The sequence below is a fragment of the Eleutherodactylus coqui genome, chromosome 10, assembly GCF_035609145.1.
Source record: "Eleutherodactylus coqui strain aEleCoq1 chromosome 10, aEleCoq1.hap1, whole genome shotgun sequence".
NCBI classification, from domain to species: Eukaryota; Metazoa; Chordata; class Amphibia; order Anura; family Eleutherodactylidae; genus Eleutherodactylus; species Eleutherodactylus coqui.
Genome location: NC_089846.1, coordinates 127,983,454 through 128,007,253, shown reverse-complemented (window position 1 = coordinate 128,007,253; position 23,800 = coordinate 127,983,454). Strand labels below are relative to the sequence as shown.

General features: G+C 35.9%; 1 protein-coding gene across 1 annotated transcript; it reads left to right on the top strand.

Moving 5' to 3' along the window:
- Positions 1-18,759: 18,759 nt before the first annotated feature.
- Positions 18,760-22,256, top strand: ZIC3 (Zic family member 3). Its single transcript, XM_066581810.1, has 3 exons — positions 18,760-19,881; positions 20,807-20,970; positions 21,325-22,256. The coding sequence occupies exons 1-3, from the start codon at positions 18,909-18,911 to the stop codon at positions 21,511-21,513; spliced, it is 1,326 nt and encodes a 441-aa protein (XP_066437907.1). The 5' UTR covers positions 18,760-18,908; the 3' UTR covers positions 21,514-22,256.
- The last annotated feature ends 1,544 nt before the right edge of the window (positions 22,257-23,800 follow it).

Below are 23,800 nucleotides of genomic sequence, written 5' to 3'. Positions count from 1 at the left end.
TTATTGTTACCACTTGAATAAAATAAGTGTAACATACAATAAACAAACAGAATATCCCAAATACCCTACATAAAATAATACAAAATAACAATACATCTCTTCTATCCACTTTTAGATCTACCGGGTTCATGCTCAAATACCTTTATAAACCTGGAACAAATGATAGGCAAAAGCTCCTTTTTTTGGAAAATATTTTTTTTTTTATTTAATAGTACAGAGCAGTAAAAAAAAAAACACTTTGAAGTGGAAAGAAGAATAAAAATAAATCAAAAATATTATGTTTGCAACTGAAAAAAAAAAAAAAAATGTGAAGGGGAAGGAAACAGACCCATTCATAAAATGCTAGCTTGTTACTGACAACTGCTCTACATGTTCTTTGCCTATTATCATATTAATGTGTAATAAGCCGCGGCAACCAATCAGCATTAAGTTTTATCAGGTTCGGTAGAGTCTTGTCTTACTGGGTATTATTGGTTACAGCTTGAGATGAGCAAATCTTTAAAAATAATCTTCTCCATTGATTCTCCAGGCGGAGCGTCAGACGGATTTGCTGTAAATTTCAAACCTCGAGAATAGATTCTCCCATCTTATAAACGAGTGAATATTTAAGCTATCTTGTCTCTATGAGAAAAAAAAACAAGTCTGGCTTAAAGGCTGCATTGACACAAGTATCATATATCACAATCTCCAATATTTTTCTGCGAGTGGGATGCGTTTTTGTGCGAAAATCATAGGACATGCGATCTTCACGCGTGTGAAAGGCAGGGGTTGTTTCAATAGGAAAAAAACAAAAAATTGCATTAAAATCACATAGACATGTGAGTACAGTGTCATTTTTTTGGCTTCCCATATAGAACTTAATTGGCGATTCTTGGGTTGGAATCTTCCAAAAATGGAGCATGATGCAGTTTTTTTCCATCTCGCAGCATCACTGCAAGGAAAAACACCCATGTAATTTAACCCATTGGAAACAATACGTTATTGCATCGCATGAGTTCTGTGTGTCACGCAGGGCTCATGGAGTTTTCTCACGCACGTAACGCGATATTCACACGGAAAATTTTCCCTCTGATTTTTTTGTCTGTAAAAAGCAAAATTAGACGGAAATAAAGCGCATTATTTTAAATGGCTATAATCATACGTGCAGTTTTTTTCCTATTTGAACGAATAGTCCGGGCTACATTTTCACGGCGTTTGCTATTTTGTTGCAATTTTTGGATAACAATCAACCATTCAAGTATATAGGCTTATTTTAAAAAAATGGATTGGACTCGTTTGATGCGATTGCGATCCGTTTTTAGCACATGTAACCATGGTAACCGTAGAAAAAAGAGTGCAGAACCAGGAAGTGTACAGAACCCAACATTACTTGCATGAAAATCAGACGTAGAAAAGAGGAAAATTGCATGAAAAAATCATAGAAATGCACGAAAATCGTATGAAAAATTGGTCAGGGTTTTCAAAACGGAAGGAAGGATGCCTGTGTGAATATACCCTTAATAAGCCCTTGTAGTGCATGTTGAAAATTACCATGGCAATCTCTAGTAGAAGAGTCTAAGATCACACAGGTATATAAATCTATAGTAAACAGAGATCGTTTCTGATATTCAGAGTAATAAGTATTTGACCCCATACTGTATCCCTTCAGCTGTTCTGTATATTTAGCATGGGATGCATACTGCAGCATACGCTTACTCGGATCAGTAGATGTTATTTAGCTATATGCCGTGCAAACTGTCTATGGAATGCAACAAAACTACAATTTGAGCAGCTAAGACTAAAGATTGATGCTCTACATAGCGGAAATTGTAGATGATGGCTCAAATAAATATGATGAGCACAAATAAAAAAAATTATTTGGCCTAAGCTGTACCCCAATTTGGATCCAACCACTTCCTATTCTCTCGGTTTTATTGACCTGACCCATTTGTTTCTTCATGTTCAATCTGATCTGCCCTGGACCCTCTGTATCAGCCTGGAACAGGCCTTTGGGGAGGATGGCATGGGCTACCCCACTCACACTCCTTATAATACACAACATAGAGTTTAGGGGGTGATGCCATGAAGGGAATTTATGATGGCTTACAAAATGTGCAAATTTTGGCAAAAGGCCAGCTCGGGCAAAATAATTGACATGTGACATATAACACTTAAAAACGTGGGTGTGGCTTGTTGGGAGGGGATATGGCCTGCCTGGGTTGACCAATGTAAGCATAATATACACTGGAAGCTGGTCTAAATTATATGCAGCAGCTAATGGCTGGCATAGATTATTGTTTAGGCACACATATGGACGAGATGTGCCTAATATATGAAGATACGTGGGGCGTTTCATATGTTAGGCACATCTTACTATAGCAGGAATTTTATGAACACAGGTGTATTCAACTCTGTTCTTAATATATTCCCTTTATAGTTTATTTTTCCTAAATATGTTTTCTTTTTTCTTTTTTTTTTAGAGCAAAAAATGCCGCATCTAGAGGACAGCTGAAAGTCATTAGGAAATTAGGAAATGACATTTTTTTCTAGGAGTTTTTTTTTCTTAGTTTTGGTTTGTTTTGTGAGTCTGACTCGTCTTTGTAGATCACAGCATGCTGTACATATGGGTTTTTTTTGGCCTTCTATCATAGACTTCTCTATAGGAAAAAAATACACCAAAAAACTAGATGTCACCAAAAAGCGTCACAAAAAAAGGTTTGTATAAAAACCTCAGGATTTATATTGTATTTTTTACAAGCTTTAGCAATTTTCAGCAAAAAAGACTATGTGGGAAGAAAGCCTAAAGGGTTGACCGTAGTGCTGTAGACAGAAGGTTCAGGGTTATCCGGCACAAACATGAAAACAGCACTTTTTTTAATTTTCGTTTTTTCCTTGCCACTTAAAAAAAAAATCCTAACTCTTTTACTTATCCATCGATGTCGCTGTGTGAGGGCTTGTTTTTTGCAGGACAAGTTGTATTTTTTAATTGTACTACATAATGTACCATGTAATGTATTAAAAAACATTTAAAAAATTCTAAGTGGAGTGAAATTGAAAAGACATGACATTCTGCTATCTCTGGGTGGGTGTTGCTTCTATGGTTTACACACTGCAGCAATAACGACCTGATGATTTTATTTAAGTACGATTGATACGATACCAAATATATTTATTTATTTTCTTGCAATACTACTTTTAAAATATAAAATATCTTTAGAAAAAAATAAAACAATTTTCTGCCGCCATCTTTTGACAAAAATTGTTTTTGTTGAATTAGTTGTGTGGGGGCTCATTTTTTTGTAGGACGTCTTGTAGTTTCTATTGGTATCATTATGAGTACCTATGACTTTTTGATCGCATTTTATTACATTTTTTTCTTGGAGATGGTGTGACCAAAAAAGTGCAGTTCTGGTGTTGTTTGATTCTTTTCTGATGATGTTCACCATTCAGGGTAAATAATGCATTACTTTGGGCAATCGGACTTTTATAGATGCAGTGATGCCAAATATGTTTTTGGAGATTTTTTAATATAAGTATGGAAAATGGGATTTTTTTCTTTCTTTTATCACATTTTATTTTTTTTAATAATTAATAAACCTTTTTAAAACTGATTTTTACATTTTTTAGAACTTGAGATGGTTTGATCGCTCGTGCAATATGATGTAATACCACAGCATTACATTATACCGTGGTATGAAAGGCAATCTATCAAGTCACGCCACAGGTATGCCATGTCCCTGACTGCCATGGCAACTGAATGGCACCCCGCGATCTCATGGCGGGTGGCTGTTCGGGACTCCCGATCTCTGATCAGGGCCCTTAAGTGCTTCTGTCCGAATTAACAGTGGCATTTAAAGAGTTAACAGCTGCGATCAGCGGCGGTGCTGATCTGAGGTGTTGCGGATGGATGTGAACTATAAGAAAAAGCCAATACATGCACTGTGTAGAGCAGAATTGATCCACCGACCACACTCAATACAAACCCTGATGTACATGTACACCTTGGAGCATTAAAGGGTTAATGAACGGGTGCTTAGGTTGCTGTTGAGTTAGACCATTCTGTTCAAAACAAAGAAATATCTTCAAACTATTACTCTGGCCAAAATGTACTTTTGGAGTTTTTTCCAAATTTCTCGCTACATTGTAGCATTCTAAGTCTATTGTAGGCTTCCATATCTATGTATGTTGTGTATGAATGTATCCATTAATAGTAGGTACATTATGAAGAATGGGGATGTTATAGATTCAGCTTTTCTTCAATTCAGCCAATTGTATAAATGGATTCTTCTCCTCCCACTTGTAACTATTAATCAACACTTGTTAGTGAAACTTTTGGCCTAGATTCGCTCTTTGTGGTCAAGCTGAGGTTTCCATGATGTGTCAGTTGTAGAAAAAATCTCAATAAATGTGTCCTTCTTATAATAAAAACCACTACCAAAGTACTCTACTGCCATACAATTACTGTAACCGGACCCCAATGGTAAAGTGATTGCAGTGTTACATTTAAGGGAGATTGATATTCCATCAGAGAATTGTATCAAAGGGCAATAAAAGGGATAAACAAAGAAATTGGAATCATCTCTAATTTGCTCTGCAGAAACAATCTGATCCCCAAATTATGATAGATAGAAGCTATACCAGGTGGAGACATATGGTTCAAGTCTAATATTGATGCATAGAACAGCAATATATGGTAGTCAAAGGGAATGCGATGTGATTATCGCAAGAATCTAAGAGGCGAATGATGTTGTAGGACGGGGTGGATGGCTGTTTCTATACTGTGAATATTGTAGAATTTCAGTGCTGAAATATTTAGACGAGGTGTTAAATTAACCCTTTGTGGTCAGACACTTCAGGCAGATTTTTTGGAGGCAATAGACATGTAATTTAGTGACCATAAGTCCATACTTTCTAAGTCACGAAATACCGCAAAATGACCGGTGGTGTTCCAGCTGAGGTTAAACTACAAGACTATAATGTCTAGTTTATGGTCAAATTGTCTGCCATGGAGATCACTCTCTACGAAGCTCATCCACATAGTTGCCACTGCAGTCGTAGACGTGTAACATATTCTTGCTTCCTTCTTCACTATGATCTCTAAAGTGATATATATCAATATGTGGGCAGTTTACATGCATGTTCCTCTGATCCCTATATGCACTGTGATTTCATCCGTAATGATGTCATATGCCATGACTACAGCAGTGGTGTTGCTTCATCGGTAGTGACCTAAGGTCTACACAAGACATTCATTTTGCTTCTTCAACTAACAGAGGTCAGTGACACGGGACTTAAGCAAAGTTTTAAAAAAAGGGAATATATTGGGCAATTTTTTGTATTTTTCACAAAGTAGGATCTCCTGTGGGTTTCCTTGTTATTGGAGAACTATGGGTGAACCTTTGAATTATTGAGTAATAGAAATACAGATTTGTTGGAAAACCGCTTTAAGACAACCAAAAAACCCCTTTAAGATGACCATAAACTTATAAAATGATTAAACCAAGACAATACAAACAATCGGCTTCTTAATAATCAACCTGCCGATGAGTCATCCATTGACGAAGCAATTATTTCTGACCTTGAAGATGAGAACCTTTGCTCAAAAACTTTCTCAATATGATAATTCCCCCCCCCCCCCCCTTGAAGATCACAGTGACTGATTACAATATTCTACATTTTTTATAGATGGCGATCGATGTAACTTGACTGAAAGATGTTTTTGGAAGTCGATATCGGTCAATTATCAGACCTGGGAAAAAAAATCCTTATGTTTTTGAGCAGCTATAGGGTTTAAATAAAGGAAACTGCCAAACGGCTCATTTTTTTGTTAGGAGATTTAGGCCCCCCTAAGGTAGGAACTGGTTAGTTCTTGAAGAAGCAGAATTTAACCAGCGTCGAAGTAAAGAGAAGCAGGACACGAGTCTTCAGCCTCTTTGTCTTGTGTTTTTACAGAGCAGTAGAGATCACAGTAGCCATTGCAGACTGATTGATAAATTTGCAGAGCCACGCATCTTTAGTCACCGGCTGACAATGGCAGGATGCGTATGCCACCACTCAAGCCTCCTCTGTTTGCAAATGTATGGCTTGAGGATTCGGAGCATAGAGGCTGAAGCATTCTGTCTTGTCATCGATGTTGGCCAATCTCCTATTATAGCCACTGAAGTCTAACTCCAGTTGTTGTTTTTTTTTTTACCCCCCCCCCCCCTCCTCCTGGTATAGAAACCAAATTGCCCACAAAACAGCAAGTGATGCGATCGAATATGTAAGAGGAACGATAACAACGTGTTAGCAGGAGGTAGCAGGCAATTTCCAAGATCAATAGAACCTATTATTTTAGGGATTATATTTCATGCAAGTGCTATTAAACTTTCCTTCTTTTTTCAGCAATGTGTCTTTAGAAGCACTGGGGCAGACAAGAACACCAAATCATTTGGTCCGAAAGCAGTGTAAAGTACAGATTTCATTTTATCTAAATACTTCATGGTAAGGTGATATTGATATTGACATACTCGGATTCCAAAAACTTGCTTTGCTCATAGAAACTTCAAATAAACGGAGTTGATACATATGATACCCACTTGTTCCTGATGGTACATAACTGGCATCGTTACTAAAGGCTTCAATCATTGAATTGTACAACTGCACTTTAGAAGTTAAGCTGGACAGTTACCACAGCATCGAGCAGAAATAACCCTTTAAAACACAAAAAGTTGTATCTGATCAAATGTACCGAAACATTGTAACTTTCAAATACTCCTTTTGTTCCGTTCTATTGAAGGCGCCAGCTGTATGCAATATATGGACAGCAACAATACATGCAGAACATTAGTATGTGCTATAACACTATATGGCGACTGTATATGTCATAGCAGGCCTTGTACTATGTACTGTAGCACTACAGATGCAGTATAATATGGAACACGCCAGTATAAGGACTACTGTACACTGATATATACTGTACTATTTTGCACTTTTACGCACTATTTTACACACTATATTGTACTATTTTGTACTTATGCCAATATACTTTATAGTGCAATCTTATTGACCAGTATGTATAATATATATATATATATATATATATATATATATATATATATATATATATATATATATATATATATATATAAAGATTATATATATATATATATACATACACACACAGTAGTGAAAATTGCATGATGGATGCATATGGAGGAAAAAATACATATATCCACCATGCAATTTTCACTACTGCGATGTATGTTGTATTATCTTCCAGGTATTAAAAAATTTCAGGCTGTGTGTGCTATCCTTTATATTTAAACTACCATACACATCCTAAAATATATGCCATAGTGCAGTGGTGATTGATATACTACTATATACTACTATACAGACACACACACAGGCATAGACAGACACACATACACAACATATGTACCAACGTGTCTGAACTATAACAACATGGGCTACAGCGGTATATGTACTACAGTAATATGTACCATAGCAGTATATACATAGCAGTAACTACATAGACACACATACTATATAGTTATGTAGTCAATACGACTGAAACACATATCTCCATCAAGTTCATCCAAGGGATAAGAGATGGTGTAGATGAAAGGAGGGGGTGCGGGTATATCATATGTACCATAACAGACGTATATGAATTAAAGGAATGCGTCTTACTACATAATATGTACAATATCAATAAATATACTGCTGTTTGCTACCCTGAATATACTACTATACATACACACCTTATAGCATGTACTAGAACAGAAATGTATAAGCTATAATAGTATTGCCTGGTCTACATAAATACATATATTTCACCATTTCCTACATATCATAGTAGTATATCTGCTACGATGTGCCATAAAATATATACAACAGCTTTTATGGAAAAATACTTGTACTGAATGATATGTAGGAAAATGTAGTGCGCAGCGAACACTGATACCTGTCACCACCAGGGTGCACACTAAATCAAGAGATTCTGCTTTCCAGGTAGATGTATACAAAGTAAATACACTTATTGTTTTCTCTTTATTTCATTATCAGGATTTAGTGTTGGAATATTAGAGGCAATGTATGCAAAATCACGGCCAAGACCGGAGCAAGCAACTGTTTGGGAGAGGAGTTTTCTGTATTATGTTCTCCTAATTCACAGCCCTAAAAGTGATAGCGAAAATGCATCAAAACATACTGCAGTGTGATGTATAAAAGCACAGCAGGATGATGTGCTTTCACGAAAGAGCCATGATGATTGGATAGGGGCTGGCTTGATTGACAAGAGCTTAGTTTAGTGGAGGGAAGACACGCAAACCTTCACAGCTTGATCTCTTTTCTAAAATATATCACACTACCCTTTGAAAAGTGCCGCACGATACAAGAAAATAACGCTCAGCGGCCTGCATTATCAATTGGAGACATTTTTTTTTTTTTTTTTTTAAATGCAGCCTAAATTGGATGAGGGGAAAAAAGAAATAGAATTATTTTACAAAAAATAGCACTAATTAGATGTTACAGTGTAATTATTTTTTTGAAATAAAGTATCATGTATGAAGTATGAAATCTCAGTGTAACTTTGGGAAATGCTTCGGGGTAATGATTCTTCTTGTTAGGTAATCCTAGGAGTGTGATGTGTTGGGGAAAAATGTGTTGTGTTTCTTGGGGAAGGAAGGTGAAGAGTGTGGCTTCAATTATTGTGTTTTGTGTCAGCACTATATTTCATTTTGGGTGTCAAAAACATGTGCATTGTTTGAAGTATCAGCTTGCCTGCGAAGAACTTATAGCAAGGAGGACAAAAAGTGAAGTTCCACACTATACATTTTTGGACGCTCAATTTTTTTTGTTTATGGTTCTATAGGACTATGATAGATAGATAGATAGATAGATAGATAGATAGATAGATAGATATGAGAGAGATAGATATGAGATAGATAGATAGATAGATAGATATGAGATAGATAGATAGATAAATAGATAGATAGATAGATAGATATGAGATAGATAGATAGATAGATAGATAGATAGATAGATAGATAGATAGGAGATAGATAGGAGATAGATAGATAGATATGAGATAGATATTGGATGAATAGATAGATAGATACAAGGTAGATAGATATGAGATAGATAAAATAGATAGATAGATATGAGATAGATAGATAGATAGATAGATAGATATGAGATAGATAGATAGATAGATAGATAGATATGAGATAGATAGATAGATAGATAGATGGATAGATAGATATTAGATAGATAGATATGAGATAGATAGATAGATGGATTGATAGATAGATAGATAGATAGATAGATAGATATGAGATAGATAGATAGATAGATAGATAGATAGATAGATAGATAGATAGGAGATGGATAGATATGAGATAGATATTGGATGAATAGATAGATAGATACAAGGTAGATAGATATGAGATAGATAAAATAGATAGATAGATAGAAGATAGATAGATAGATAGATAGATAGATAGATAGATAGATAGATAGATAGATAGATAGATAGATATGAGATAGATATGAGATAGATAGATAGATAGATAGATAGATAGATGGATAGATAGATATGAGATAGATAGATAGATAGATAGATAGATAGATAGATAGATAGATAGATAGATATGAGATAGATAGATATGAGATAGATAGATAGGAGATAGATATATATGAGATAGATAGATAGATAGATAGATAGATAGATAGATAGATAGATAGATAGATATGAGATAGATAGATAGATGGATTGATAGATAGATAGATAGATAGATAGATAGATAGATAGATAGATAGATAGATAGATAGATAGGAGATAGATATATATGAGATAGATATTGGATGAATAGATAGATAGATACAAGGTAGATAGATATGAGATAGATAAAATAGATAGATAGATAGATATGAGATAGATGGAGTGTATTTCACAATACACTAGGTGCACATCATTCCCTTTACATCCAGAAAATGGGAGTTTAAGGGCATGTTTTTTAGTTAAAAAATAGAAACATAGCACAAAGAAGCCTCAGAAGTACCATGATAGCTTCCAATATGCTGCCCTATCTCTTTAAAGGGGTCATTGGGTCAAGGCGAAGGTCAGAGTGTCTTAGGTGTTGAAAGGAAATAGGTTTTATGATCTGGGCTACATTTAAACAACATAATAACGGGACTAACAGGATTAAAGTCAGACAAATACTAATTGACCAGTGTTGTCATTGTGAGTTGTGACTAATTACAGCCCTTCTACTTCTGTATTTGGTGAGAACACAAATTCACATTTGTTGACTTCAACCAAAACAAAATTAGAAAAGCATCATTGAATATATATATATGATGACATTCAATACCCGTCTTATCTCATCCTTGGGTTCCCGAATATACATTGAGCCCCAATCAACAAGGAAGTCCAATCTTTTGTGTATTAGATTTGTGTGAGAGGCAACTTGACCTTTAATTGCAATTTAAGGCACTTTTACAAGTTGAGAGGCGTCTTTAAGGCAGATAAACATGTTAATGACTTATCTCAATTTCTGCTCATCAAATCCCACAAAGTCAAAAGGCGAATTGTTTGCTTTGGAATGGTTAAATAGGTACACAATCTACTCGTAAGGTAGGTTCATTTATATGCACTGGATCCAGAGGCTACCTGCTGTTACCCACTTTGCTGGTTTTCCTTTAGTGCTGATTTACAAGAGGGTAAAGGTGTCAGTCAACTATTGTCAAAAAAATTTACACATTTCTTCCCCTTTTTAGAAACTTTACATTGGAAAGTCTAACAACTTTTTTGTGTCTTAGTTTAAAAATGGAATCACCCTATAGCTTTTTTTTGTGTCCGTTTGTATCACCGGAGTATTAGTTCATATTTTATATGTGTGGGGAGAGAAATACATGAAAATAATTGCAAATAATGGGTGAAATGTTATAAAAATAATAAAAAGTCACTTACTGACCACACTGTTATCATAAAATATTCTCTATTCTCTATTGTTGTCTTTGAATATATATGGTATATATATATATATATATATATATATATATATATACTGTATATATATATATATATATATATATATATATATATATATTTATTTATATATATTTATATTTATACTCATTTAAAGAAAACTATCCCTTAAAAAAGTAGTGCAGCATATGGCGTTGTCTCAGTGTCTGTATACACTAGTGAACAGTGGATGTATATGAGAGCCAATCAATAGAATATGCATTTTACAGCTTTGTACAGGACTTTGTGATTTGTTTTCATTGTCTGACTTCAAAGTCATATATGAGAAATAAATCAATGTATTTTTAGATTGCGGAATTAACTGCCAATAAACTTTCCAAAAGTCCAAAATAAAAGAATAAAGGGTCAAAAATATGCATTATGCATTGGAAAGGAAAGTAGAACCCTGAGCTAGCTGGACTGTAAACTTCAGCTAGTAAGTATTAAACAGCACACTAAATGCAGATTAAGCTGCCCACTGCCCGCCTTAAAAAGTTTTTCGACACAAACAAGTTTTTCATCTGACAATGGACGAAGGGGATCTCCACACCCATGAAAGAACAGTGACGGTTTTAGTAGCACAAAAGCCAAGACTCTGGCACAAGTCTTGTACTTATCTTGATGGAGGGACTTAGCATGTTTTCCTGGGGGATTTCAATCTTTCATGCGCACAATCAGGCGGCTTACCACATGGTCCAAAGGAGACCTCAATTGCTCATGGGACCCACGAGATTGCCTATGTACGAGACTAAGTCATTTTCTACCAGTAACCTGCTCATATGGAGTGGAAGTGAGCGACAACAGTTGAGAATTATGATGCGATTTGACATATTTTGGTTGAAAAGCGCCACTTTGTTTAACAAACATAGCCTATTTTTAATTGTTTGTGATGTGCCAAAGATCTCGAGGAAAACAAAGGAAAATATGTACAATGCAGGTGTCCGCAGAAGTTGGAATTTGTGGTAGAATATTTCTTTACATGTCTATTGTGGCGATAGGGTAATAGAAATAAAATAATGCATGATGACAAGTCACACCAGGGATATATAATGGACATATATCAGAGGTCTGCAATACATTGATGCCACCCTGAAAAGGACATAAATCATAGCAACCCAAATTGGAATGGCCATTTTTATGCTAACCGTTATTAATGAAGGCCTCAACTAATTAGATATTATTATTATTTATGCCCTATTATTTATATAGTACCAATAGATTCAGTAATGCTGTACACAGGATGCTATAACTCACGACAGTTTATGACGGCCAGATCTTGAGATAGCTTTAATACTAAGAGCAAACACGATCACTAAAAGTTGGCATAGATGCTGAGATTTCCAAGGGACTTGATGACTGCCCATTTATGTAATATTTTGGCATGTTTTTCCGAAAACACTAATCCTGATAATACTTCCTTCTGTTTTATAATATTTCCATGGAAAATCAATATAAAAAAATGTAAGATATCATTTTGAATTGAGCCACCTGGGAAATTTAGGGTTGATTGTGATTGAATGGTACAATTCAAGAAATGATGACTGATACACTTCAAGAATGTTTTAATAAAGGAACCAACTGATGGAGCAGATTTCCAAAACTCCGGTAATATCAGCAAGACTACTCACTTTTCAGCCTCCTAAACAAATAACTTACGAAGCTTTACACTAACATTATCATCTATTGTGACTAATAAAGTAGAAATCAATTATCCACAGTACTTCACTCTATTACTATAAGCCCCCTACATTCCTTACCCAGCCTGTCCATGTGTTGACAATGACTATGTGTCCTATGTTATCCATTAAATAGTGTAACTGCCCCAAAGCCAGCTTTAATACTTTCAACTTGTGACAGAAGGCTGATTAATTAACCTTAGTTAAGTATTTTCAGCCACTACATCAAAAGTGCTCCCTCCCTGGAAACTTTTGGCATTATGTCACCAACCCAAATGTATTTTAGGATTTTATCATTCCTATGTATGGAATCCATTAACAATGCTATAGAGTTACTATAGCAACAAGGCACATGTTGGACATGCATTTTTTAATTTTTCCAAATGTGGTGCCTATATATTTAATGGGGAAATATAAATTTTTTTACGAAGCATTAAGAAATGTAATTTAAACATTGATTCGATAATATGATTCAGCATTAATCGGGTCATTATTTTTGGAATTTTAGTGATACGTGTCGATTGACATTTGCTTCGCAGACTTGCATGATGCATCTACTGGGACGGTAGCATTTTTTTTCCTTCTCCGTTTTTAGGGTCATTCACTTCAGTTTCCTCACATTTCTGTCTTCAGTTAGTCATTAGGACTATAATTTTATATTACTGTTGTGTAATTTCTAGAAGGGATACAACAATGCTTAGAAATGATCCTCCCCGGATCAGACGCCTTATTATTTTTTAACATCAGGGAACATACATCAGTGATGGATTCCGTATCACATAACAAACATTTAGGCCTATAATGATGTATATTCTATATAGCTCTATACACTACATGAACATATTTATACTTCTCACTTCTTTTCGCCGTGACCCACAATAAAAAAACAAAAAAACGTAATCTTATTGAAAGATGCATCATGACAGACGCAAATGTGAAAGAAGCACTGTAACAAATATAAAGAGGTGTTAAATTAATGCATTAACTTTCCTGTTTTTCTGTTTTCCTGTATATATATATATATAGTCGATTCACTATTCTGTAAAAACACATCTATCTATCTATCATCGATTCCTGTATACGTGTAAATGGATACAGAATAGACATACGTATCCTATACGACATAACGAGATACTCTCAACAGGGAGAGTGTCTATGGATGGACATGTAGTAGAAGAAGTGATAATGTAGGTATACAAAGATAGTAGACACAACCCTCATATCTTCAAGTAGTGTGGTGCTTGTGGTTTCCCCTCAGGGCAAAGTTACACTGAATGGGTCAATAAACTGTGTGTCCCCCTCAAAAGAAAGAGGACAATAAAGAGCACCCTCCAGGTCACAGGTCACCTCATCACTGATTGAGATATTCTCAACTTTCTTTTACTCGTCAGCTAAAGTTACCACACACACAAGCAATAGCTAAACAAGAGCAACCCAGCTTCAGAGCTGGTTGTTTACACGTTAGATGCATGCGGAAGCCATGCTACACCCACAACTTGACTCCAACCGGCAGGTTTTTTTGGGGGGTAAAACTGTGTTTATTCCAAAAGTTTCTAGAAATCTAATTTCCCTTTTGGATAAGAGCAAATAAAACGTGTCTTCTCATGGGATTCACAGCGTGAGCAGAACGTACGAGAGAACTGAAACAGGCCTAATATTCTCCCAGACTGAGAGCCTGGATTGTCTACCTAAAAGACAAAGCACATTAGATGGATTTAAGATGTTTAGCCCAGAAGCGTAAGCCTTTAATATTCGAGCTAATATGCTAGTGACTCTGCTATTTAGCCTAATGATAACTAGAACATTTGTTCTAATTACAGCAAGATATATTGTAAATTTAGTTCTCTGGCCCAAAATGTGGGTTCCACACATACAAAACAGATATATTTCAATACGTCCACCTTAAAGAGACAACAGATGTCAGTCATGGGGGTTAACGCTCTGCCTTTTAGAGTCCATAGCAGATATTATGATTGAAGTTTTTTTTTCTTCTCCTTAATCCAACTGATGCATTCCCCACCTCACGAGAAGAATGCATCTTGTTGAATTAACTGCATTTTTTTTTTATTTTTTACCAATTCCGTGGTTTTTATTATTAGGCCTTAAACATAAGGTGACCCGTGAAGCTCAAAATAATAATATTTACCCAAGTAATGGATTTTATGATGGAGATGAATACATCAGGAGGCCTGACTCGGTTTAATATCAACACTACCCAGATCACAAAAGCACTAATCACCATCTATGATCTATGATATGGACATATTATCAATGTTATTCTTGCTCCTTGGAAGAATTAATCTTAATGTTGTCGTTGCACAACCTTTCCTTGTTGCTAGAAGATTATCTTGGGGTTGACTAATACCTCGCATCTGTCTCTCTCTCCTCTCTCTCTCTGTCTTCTCATAGATAGGTTGGCCCAAAGACAGTGAATGAGCCTTAACTATCGAGTAAGTGTCTACATTCTGTGCGGAAGTCCTGGTTTCTTTGTAAGATGAAGTTTCTTCAACAGAGTCATTCTGTTCCTTTTCTCTTCCCACCCAAGGCCCTGTTTACTTCAATGCATCCCTTCGAAGTTCAAGTGTACATGTGATTATACTACATTGATTGACACTAACAATGAAAATGTCTCATTTGCCCCTAGTTTGGGTTTAATTATTCTGCAACCACAACATGTTTACAAATGAACAAGCCATATACAACCCAATCGATAGATTCCAATGCGTCAATCCTTTTCCATTTAAGATTAAAATGCGCCTTGAATCATATCAGTAGTAGCTTTTTCAATTGGGAAAATAGCAAAAGACGACCATCTATCTATTGCTTATATATAGCTATATATATCTATATATCTATATATATATATATCTATATATATATATATCTATATATATATCTATATATATATCTATATATATATCTATATATATATATATATCTATATATATATATATATATATATATATATAGATAGATAGATAGATATATCTATATATATATAGATATATATATATGTGTGTGTGTGTATATTTATCCATGCCTAAACTTTTCATAAATCTACTCCTATTTAACTTGCATTTTTTTAAAATTTTTGGATGGCTAGATGATCCAATTAATCAAGAAAATGTATTAAAAAAATGCAGGTGTAAACTATTATCATCCCTCCTATTTTTCCCCTCCCTTAAATGACATCTAAATGACATAATAATCTAAATCGATATCAATAAATATTTCCAATGTATACATATTAAATGTGCTGCTGTCATAGGGATTCATTAAATCCTCATAAAGAATACGACGACACCATACAAAGATAAAGGGGCCATTGGTGACTTTTTACTAAAATGGTACAGTCCGTGCGTAATAATGCAATAAAATAATCCTAGTATAACAGAATTGTGTAAAAATGTGAGAAGCATAACAATGTTATACATATCCATGACTGACCCCATTATTTTTGTAACTTTTGCCAAACTGTTGATCTTGAGTCGATGCCTCGGTAAAGCTGTCTTGAAGATGACAACATATATTTAACACTAAAGTGACCGTCTCCCAGCACAAGACTTCACGTGGGCTCCTTAAAAAGATATATTACCCGCCCTCCGAGGTCTGCCAGAAGGTTAAACAGTACAGCGTGCATTTTTTTTATTTAAACAAGTGTTTATTTTTACAGTAAAGACTTTCACACATCTGGATGGATTTACCTTCTTTAAAAAAAAAAAAAAAGAAGATCCTACAGATTAAAGTGAAGTGTCACAAACCCCCCTCCATCTCCACCTATAGGTTTTTTTTTCTCTTCTCTTTTAAGCTTGAAAGTAAAAAATGTAGTATTAAAAAGTGTCAAAAAAAGAGAAGCAGAAGAAGAAGAAGAAAAAAAAAACCCAGGAGGAACCACTGCTGAGGCCTCTGAAACATTAAAGGTCATTTATCCACAGTGGTTTCAAGTCGGCAACTTCACAAGACACTTCCCAACGTCTTCTCACTTGAAGGTCTAATTAAATTATGTCCTTTTTGTCACAGAAACAAGTCAACATATGCCCGAGCTAATGAATTATCTTATTAGGACAATGTCCTGCATGTACACAGCCACATAAACAGGTAAGGGAAAATCAGCAATTTGCTTTGGAGCAGGCCAATAAACTAATGAAAGGGGGGATAGGTCTGAAAAACTTTGCTGACACCTATGAAAGAACAAGAGAATCACCATAAACCTTCGCTGCTTTCTATAGGACTTTCAGTGACTAGGAGGGCATTTGAAATGTGGTGCATTCACCAAAGGGACATCAAAGCCTACTACTGCATTGGGATAAGCTTCGCGTCCATCAAATAAACCAGCCCAAGTTCCCAGGCATAGCAGCTACAAATGCAGCCTCTCGTGCAGCTTCAAGCCTAAGATCAGTGATCTGTCCACAACTTTGCTTTACCCTGGTAGACACGCTGTATCACAGTGAGGTCTAACAAACACACAGTAAACTAGGTAGAAGCTCCACAGTTTAACAAGCAATGATTTAAGACAAGAGGGACTCACCTTTCAACTTTTAGTGTGTTCCTGTTGGATGTGTAGCATGAATTTTGATTGGTTTTGATGGGACATGGCATTACTAGTGAAGCTGATTTTTATAGGGGTGGAGTTTTTTTTTTTTTTTTTTTTGCAAAACTCTAAAATAAAGAATGTGAACTCTTTCCTGGGGCTGATTGGGGGGAAGGATGTGAAAAGACTGCAGTTATAAAGCACTGCTTGAAGCAGTCTCTCAATGCGTCTCTGAACTTGATCAGATTTTATGTTTCCTGCAGAGAGACAGCGACAATCCTGTGAAAGTGGCTCAATAGACAGACTTTTGGGCTCAGCAAATCTCAGGATATTACAATTACGGCCATCTTTCTCTCTCTCTTTTATTCCCAATCTTACTCCCTATAGTTCTTTGCAAATGCTTTCCCATACAGAAAGGAAGGGAATTTATAGAGCTGTCTAAAGCTTATAATCATCACTAGACGAAAGCATTTTTTTTTTGTTGAAAAAAATCCTTTTCTTGGTGTCTTAGTGCAGCCTATATGATGAAGGTCTTATGTGTTCATATGTGTTTTCTGCATGAAGCTGCACTGGGAAGTTTAAAAAAAAAATTCTAACTCAGAGCACACACAACAGGGATTCTCTCCTAAGGTCTCCCTTCTTTTGTTTCCATCCAAGCAATTTAACTGTTTATTCCTTTTTGTCTCTAGTGAGAGAATGGGGGGAGGGATAGAAGTATATGAAAATCCACAGTCATTAAAGTTGAGAGAGGGGAAAAAAAAAAAAGAGAATTAAAAGAAGAAATAGACACATCATAAAGTTTATGGGTTTGTAAGGTTAGTAATAAAAAAATAGTATAAAGGTATCAAACTTGTAATAGAAAGCAAGCACACAAAGAGCAGAATAATTAGGCAGGGGTGCATCTCTACACATAGGGGAATTTTGCAGAATACACATTGTTTTCTTGTAGCCAAAATTTTTTAAAGGGACAGCCTTATATCGCAATAAGCGTACGCACATATATGTACAAAGCGAGTATACGGCAGGAATAAAAGCTTCAAAAGAATGCAGAGACAAAGGCTGAAAGCTTCTCTTCTATCTGTGCTTTGCTAAACCCTATGTGCTGCATTTATAGGGGGTCTTAATCAGGATGACTGTAAGATATTGGTGCGAAGTATGATCACTGGCTTATGATTTTAGGAAGGTGCTTTGAGGCATCCTTAAATTAGGGATCTTTTGGGCAAATATTGGAGCGCTTCGTAATCTATTAACACATGCAGCGCTGGGAAAGGCTGTCCCCTATGTGTCTGCTATGCATTGCTATTCCTTTGCAGCACTAAAGGGGTTAAACTTACCTGCAAATACTAAACCTGAGTAGACCAATCAGGGAATAGATATTAGTGAAGCTGCCATATTCAATGCTAAACTCTGTCAATCAAGAGTTCACAGGCAAATGGGTGCCTGGGGCTGGGCTCCAATGACACTCCCCCAGCTGAGTTTCTATTGGTGCAATTCAGACTGCCTCCTGAGTTGGTTTATGTGTGAGTAGTGAGTGATTGACTTTATCAGTCCAAGGACATTACTCTGTTGAAGAGGGTGAACAGTTTCCTGGATTTCCAACAAGCAAAAGGAATAAAAGCAAAACTTATTTTTGTTATCATTGCTTCTGCATGAACTGCATCCTGTGCTGACCAGTCATTTTGGGTCTGCACGCTGCTCAGGTTCATTCATGACGATGCTTCTAGATGGAGGACCTCAGTTTCCCACCCTGGGAGTTGGTGGGTTTGGGACATCTCGCCATCATGAAATGTCCAACCGAGATGCTGGCATGGGGCTTAATCCTTTTGCTGAACCTTCACACGCTGCAGCTTTTAAGCTCAGTCCAGCCAGTCATGATCTCTCTTCAAGCCAGAGCTCAGCTTTTACCCCGCAGGCATCCGGATATGCCAACGCGCTTGGGCACCATGCTGGGCAGGTGCCATCTTATGGCGGCGCTGCCTTTAACTCCACGAGAGATTTTCTTTTCCGAAATCGGAATTCTGGAATTGGGGACACTGCCTCTCCAGGTGGTCAGCATGGACTTTTCGCCAGCCATGGCCCCCCTGGAATCACTGAACCACCAGGACACCTGATTTTTCCAGGACTTCATGAACAAAGCTCCAGCCACACTTCACCCAATGGACATGTGGTCAATGGACAAATGCATTTAGGTCTCAGAGGTGATATTTTCGGACGTCCAGATCCTTACAGAGCGGTACCCAGCCCCAGGACTGATCATTATGCAGCAGCCCAGTTCCACAACTACAATCACATGAATATGGGCATGAATGTAGCTGCTCATCATGGCCCAGGGGCATTTTTTAGATATATGAGGCAACCTATCAAACAAGAATTATCGTGCAAGTGGCTGGAGGAATCACCGATGAATCGCCCGCAGAAAGCCTGCGATAGGACATTTAGCAGTATGCATGAACTGGTTACACATATGACAATGGAACATGTTGGTGGACCAGAACAAACTAATCACATTTGTTACTGGGAGGAATGTCCCAGGGGAGGCAAATCCTTCAAAGCAAAATACAAACTGGTTAATCATATAAGGGTGCATACTGGAGAGAAACCTTTTCCATGTCCATTCCCCGGATGTGGGAAAATATTTGCACGTTCAGAAAATCTAAAGATCCACAAAAGAACTCATACAGGTAAGTAGACACCAGGGGTTAATAGCTAGATACCAATTTCTAAATTGTAACTTTTTAGGCCTGTATGACTTTTTATTTTCAACCACGTAGGTTTCCTAAATTTTGGAAATACTCAATATAATTCTATTGCATTTCGACGTCCTTCTAGAACAGTCGTGTAAATTATGATCATTTGCAGCTCCTTGTTGTCTTGTTTCTGCCTTGAGAAGGAACAAATACAAATTTGTGGAGGGATGATTCACTTTCCAAGCACTTTAGTTCCTCGCATACTGTTAAGTAAACTATAGAAATGCTAATTAAATCTCATTTTCACTCACTTCCGCTCTCTTTTTACCCCCTTGATTGGCACATCTCCTAATTAAAGCAGTGATACTTTTGTCAAAGTATTTTTATTTGGAATTCTGTGTTTAATTAAACTCTTTACAAGCAAAGTGAGTTGAGAAAAGACAGGATGACAACTCATGTCTTCCCCTGTATAAGAGCTTTTACAACTGCAGTCCTTTTTTTTTTTTCTTAAAGTGATCTAGTCTCTTGAAATTGGGCTTTAATTGATGAAGGACTTTTGGCTGCAGTGTTTTTTAACACTCCTCCTCGCAACTATTGTCATTCGAAAGTCACAACAATCAAATTTAATCTAGACGTCAGATAACAATTACCAGACAGTTTAACCTATTTTACAGGACTTGTATAGGTGTCCCTTTGTATTTTATGAAGTGGCAATTTGGCTAGTTAAATATTTCAACATGATATGCAGATAACGTATGGGAATATTTAAGGAGGAAATCATCCAGTCTGGGCCAACAATGTGAATTTCATTAAGGGTGGTGGGAGAATGAAAACTGTAAAATGTAGCACAGCGATGACTGAACATATATATATGCTGCAGCTCTGGTATATAACACTATGTTATGTACTCTCCCATTAGGTGAGAAGCCCTTTAAGTGCGAGTTTGAAGGATGCGACCGACGGTTTGCAAACAGCAGCGACAGGAAAAAGCATATGCACGTGCATACATCAGACAAACCGTACATCTGTAAAGTCTGTGATAAGTCCTACACGCATCCTAGCTCTCTACGGAAACACATGAAGGTAACTATTATCGTTTATTGTTATTATTGGATACTATGTTTATAAACATTGCAACATGAAGTCATATCATATGTTGTTGTGTATTGGAATTCTATTTGTGTTAGCAATATATATATATATATTTTTTTAATGTTCACTATTTTTAGACTTCCCCTAACCCCCAAAATATAACGGATTATCAATAATATAGTCAACGACTTATATAGTCATTTAGCATCTAAACATGTCAGCTGAGCTAATGAATTCACTTCTCACTTCTATCTTGAATGTTGCTTGATGATTTACAGTGAATGCTAATATTTAAGCAGTGGGATAATAGGAGTTATGATTCTGATTTTTTTTTTTTTTCTCAAGGTACATGAATCTCAAGGGTCTGATTCATCCCCAGCTGCCAGTTCAGGTTATGAATCTGCAACCCCACCAGCAATGGTTTCTGCCAGTAGTGAGGAGTCTTCTAAAACTACTTCAGCAGTAATTCAGACTAACAGCAACACTCACAACCCAGGATTACTTCCACCCAATTTTAACGAGTGGTATGTTTAAAATAAAAAAAAATACAAAAAAAAGGCAAAATCATGCTCAATAAAAAAAAAAGGACCAAATGAAGTGCAGAGAGACCAAGAAGGTTGATGTTCTATCAAGATGGAGATGATGGAGTTTATTAAACAAACAACAGAACAGGGCTTTGTTTTGTGACCCTGGATTTTTTGCCCCCCCCACCCCCACCCACCCCCTCCCTTTAAAGAAGGCTGTGGACTAATTGTGTCCCTTTCTCAGGATCTGAAAAACATATTTTGGCATTTACATTCCTTATCATTTTTTTTTTTACTTTTTTTTAACAATATTACATTTTTATTTTCACATTTTAGAAGGTTCTTAAGCCGTGTATTTAACAGATAAAAAAAAAAAATCCGTTCACCTTTTATGGTGACTGTAAAACTCTCACATTCTTAAAACCGTGCCAAAGTCTTGTTATGTCTTGAACTTTCTCAAAGCATTACACTTGTGAATGTATTCCTTGTCCTATAGGGTCAAAGCTGTTGTTCGGTATATTTTCAGGATTGGGGGTGTGTGTTAATTCACAGATTGTGACCGTTTAGTAAACAGTTGCCTTTTGTAAGAAGTTTTGTAAATATATCCATGATGCCATATTTATCGTTTGTAATTTAATTATTGATACAAGTGCCGGGAACTGAACAATATTTATCAAAAAAATTTTCTAACAAAACTCTGTATAGCTTTTGGTTATAACTGCTTTAGCATTAAAATTTATTGTTTTGAAAAAAAAAAAAAATCTAATTTTAAATCGTCTAACCTACGAGTTCCTTTACATCAACAGGATCTTTTATGGGAGGGGGTGGGGGTGGGGGGGAATCCAGATTATTCGAGAATATTTTTGGAAGGTTGTATCAGTGTGTTGCAGGTGTTTAGATGACAAGGATAGGTATCAAAGACATTTCACACTAGTTGATATTTGTTTTAAGCAGTAAGTATAATAAATTTTCCTTTCAACGTTGTTCAGGCGAATCAAATATTTCTAATCAATTCAGTTGGGTACCATGACATCTCTATCTAATGCTTCAAAGAACAAATGGGAACATGCTGCTGTTCTCCAGCAAATTTCAAAGAGTTTAATAGCTTCAGTTTTTCTCTTGGAAGTAAAAAAAAAAAAAAAAAAAAAAAAAATCTATGCAAGGAATATTAATATTGTAACATATAAAGTGACACAGCCAGGTAGAAAAGGCTGGGGTTAGAAAAAAAAAAAGGAATGTAAGAAAATTGAAAGGGATGTTTAGACCTACATATATCAGCATTGACAGTTATACAAAAAAAAACAAAAAACGGTCAGATCCTCCAAAAATATATAAATGATCAATATTTGTTATGGTAGTAAATAGCAGTTAAAGAAAAAAAGGCAAAAATTGCATAAATTTCCCATTTTGACACACATCGAATATTATATTGATGATTTCATTTGCAGATATTAATTTTGAAGGACAAAAGCAATCTACATAATTAGGATTTTGCTCATGATTTTAGATGTGGTCGAGCGCTATATTTCCCCCCCAAAAAAATATTAAGGGCCTCCTAATTTGCTACATAAGAGTTTATCATCCTAAATGGGTCTAAAGTTAAATTTCTGTGCCAGTGCTGTCATAGTGTCAAATTGTCATAGTAATGTGGTCAGCATTCCTTGGCCCCGCCCCTTTGATAATGCTATATCTCGTAATCAGTATATATAGGTTATTTACATGATGGCTGCATGTTGGTCAGATTGGGGATTTTGCTGGAAGAAATTGATATTAGTAATATAAATGGAGTCTGGTAGAATGTAGAGGGTACCTGTACTGCTCACTAGTGCATAAATATCCCTGGTGGAGAGACAGGTAATTCTACCCAGCACTTTCAATCCTGTAGCCTAAAGAATTGGATGGTCGGTCACACTAATTAATTTTTAAGGAGAAACCATATTTTTTATGGGTGGTTTGGCAAGCATAATGAGACCTGACTTTTTTTTCTTTGGGCATCCTAAATTAGTAATAATAGAGCCAAAACACTGGTGCATGCCTAATAAACTGCATTCTGCTTCTTTTAGTGCCTAAAGTGCATCTTTTTTGTCCTTAATGAATGCTTACAGCTATGCATAGAGTGAGGGGGTATATTTTTTATTAACTGGAAAATGTTTGTGCCTACTAGTTTCATATCAATAAAATGTGAAAAAGAAAGAAAAGAGTGTAATTAAATTAATATCATATTAATACACGCACGTATATACTGCATAAAACCAGCCGTAGACGATATTGGGAAGGTTTTACGAATTAAAAAAATA

Excerpts from the sequence above, each read along its gene's own strand:
- ZIC3 (XM_066581810.1), top strand. The coding sequence starts at position 18,909 with ATGACGATGCTTCTAGATGGAGGACCTCAGTTTCCCACCCTGGGAGTT. Across the intron at positions 19,882-20,806 it reads CCACAAAAGAACTCATACAG|GTGAGAAGCCCTTTAAGTGC; the intron begins GTAAGTAGACAC and ends CTCTCCCATTAG. Across the intron at positions 20,971-21,324 it reads CTCTACGGAAACACATGAAG|GTACATGAATCTCAAGGGTC; the intron begins GTAACTATTATC and ends TTTTTTCTCAAG.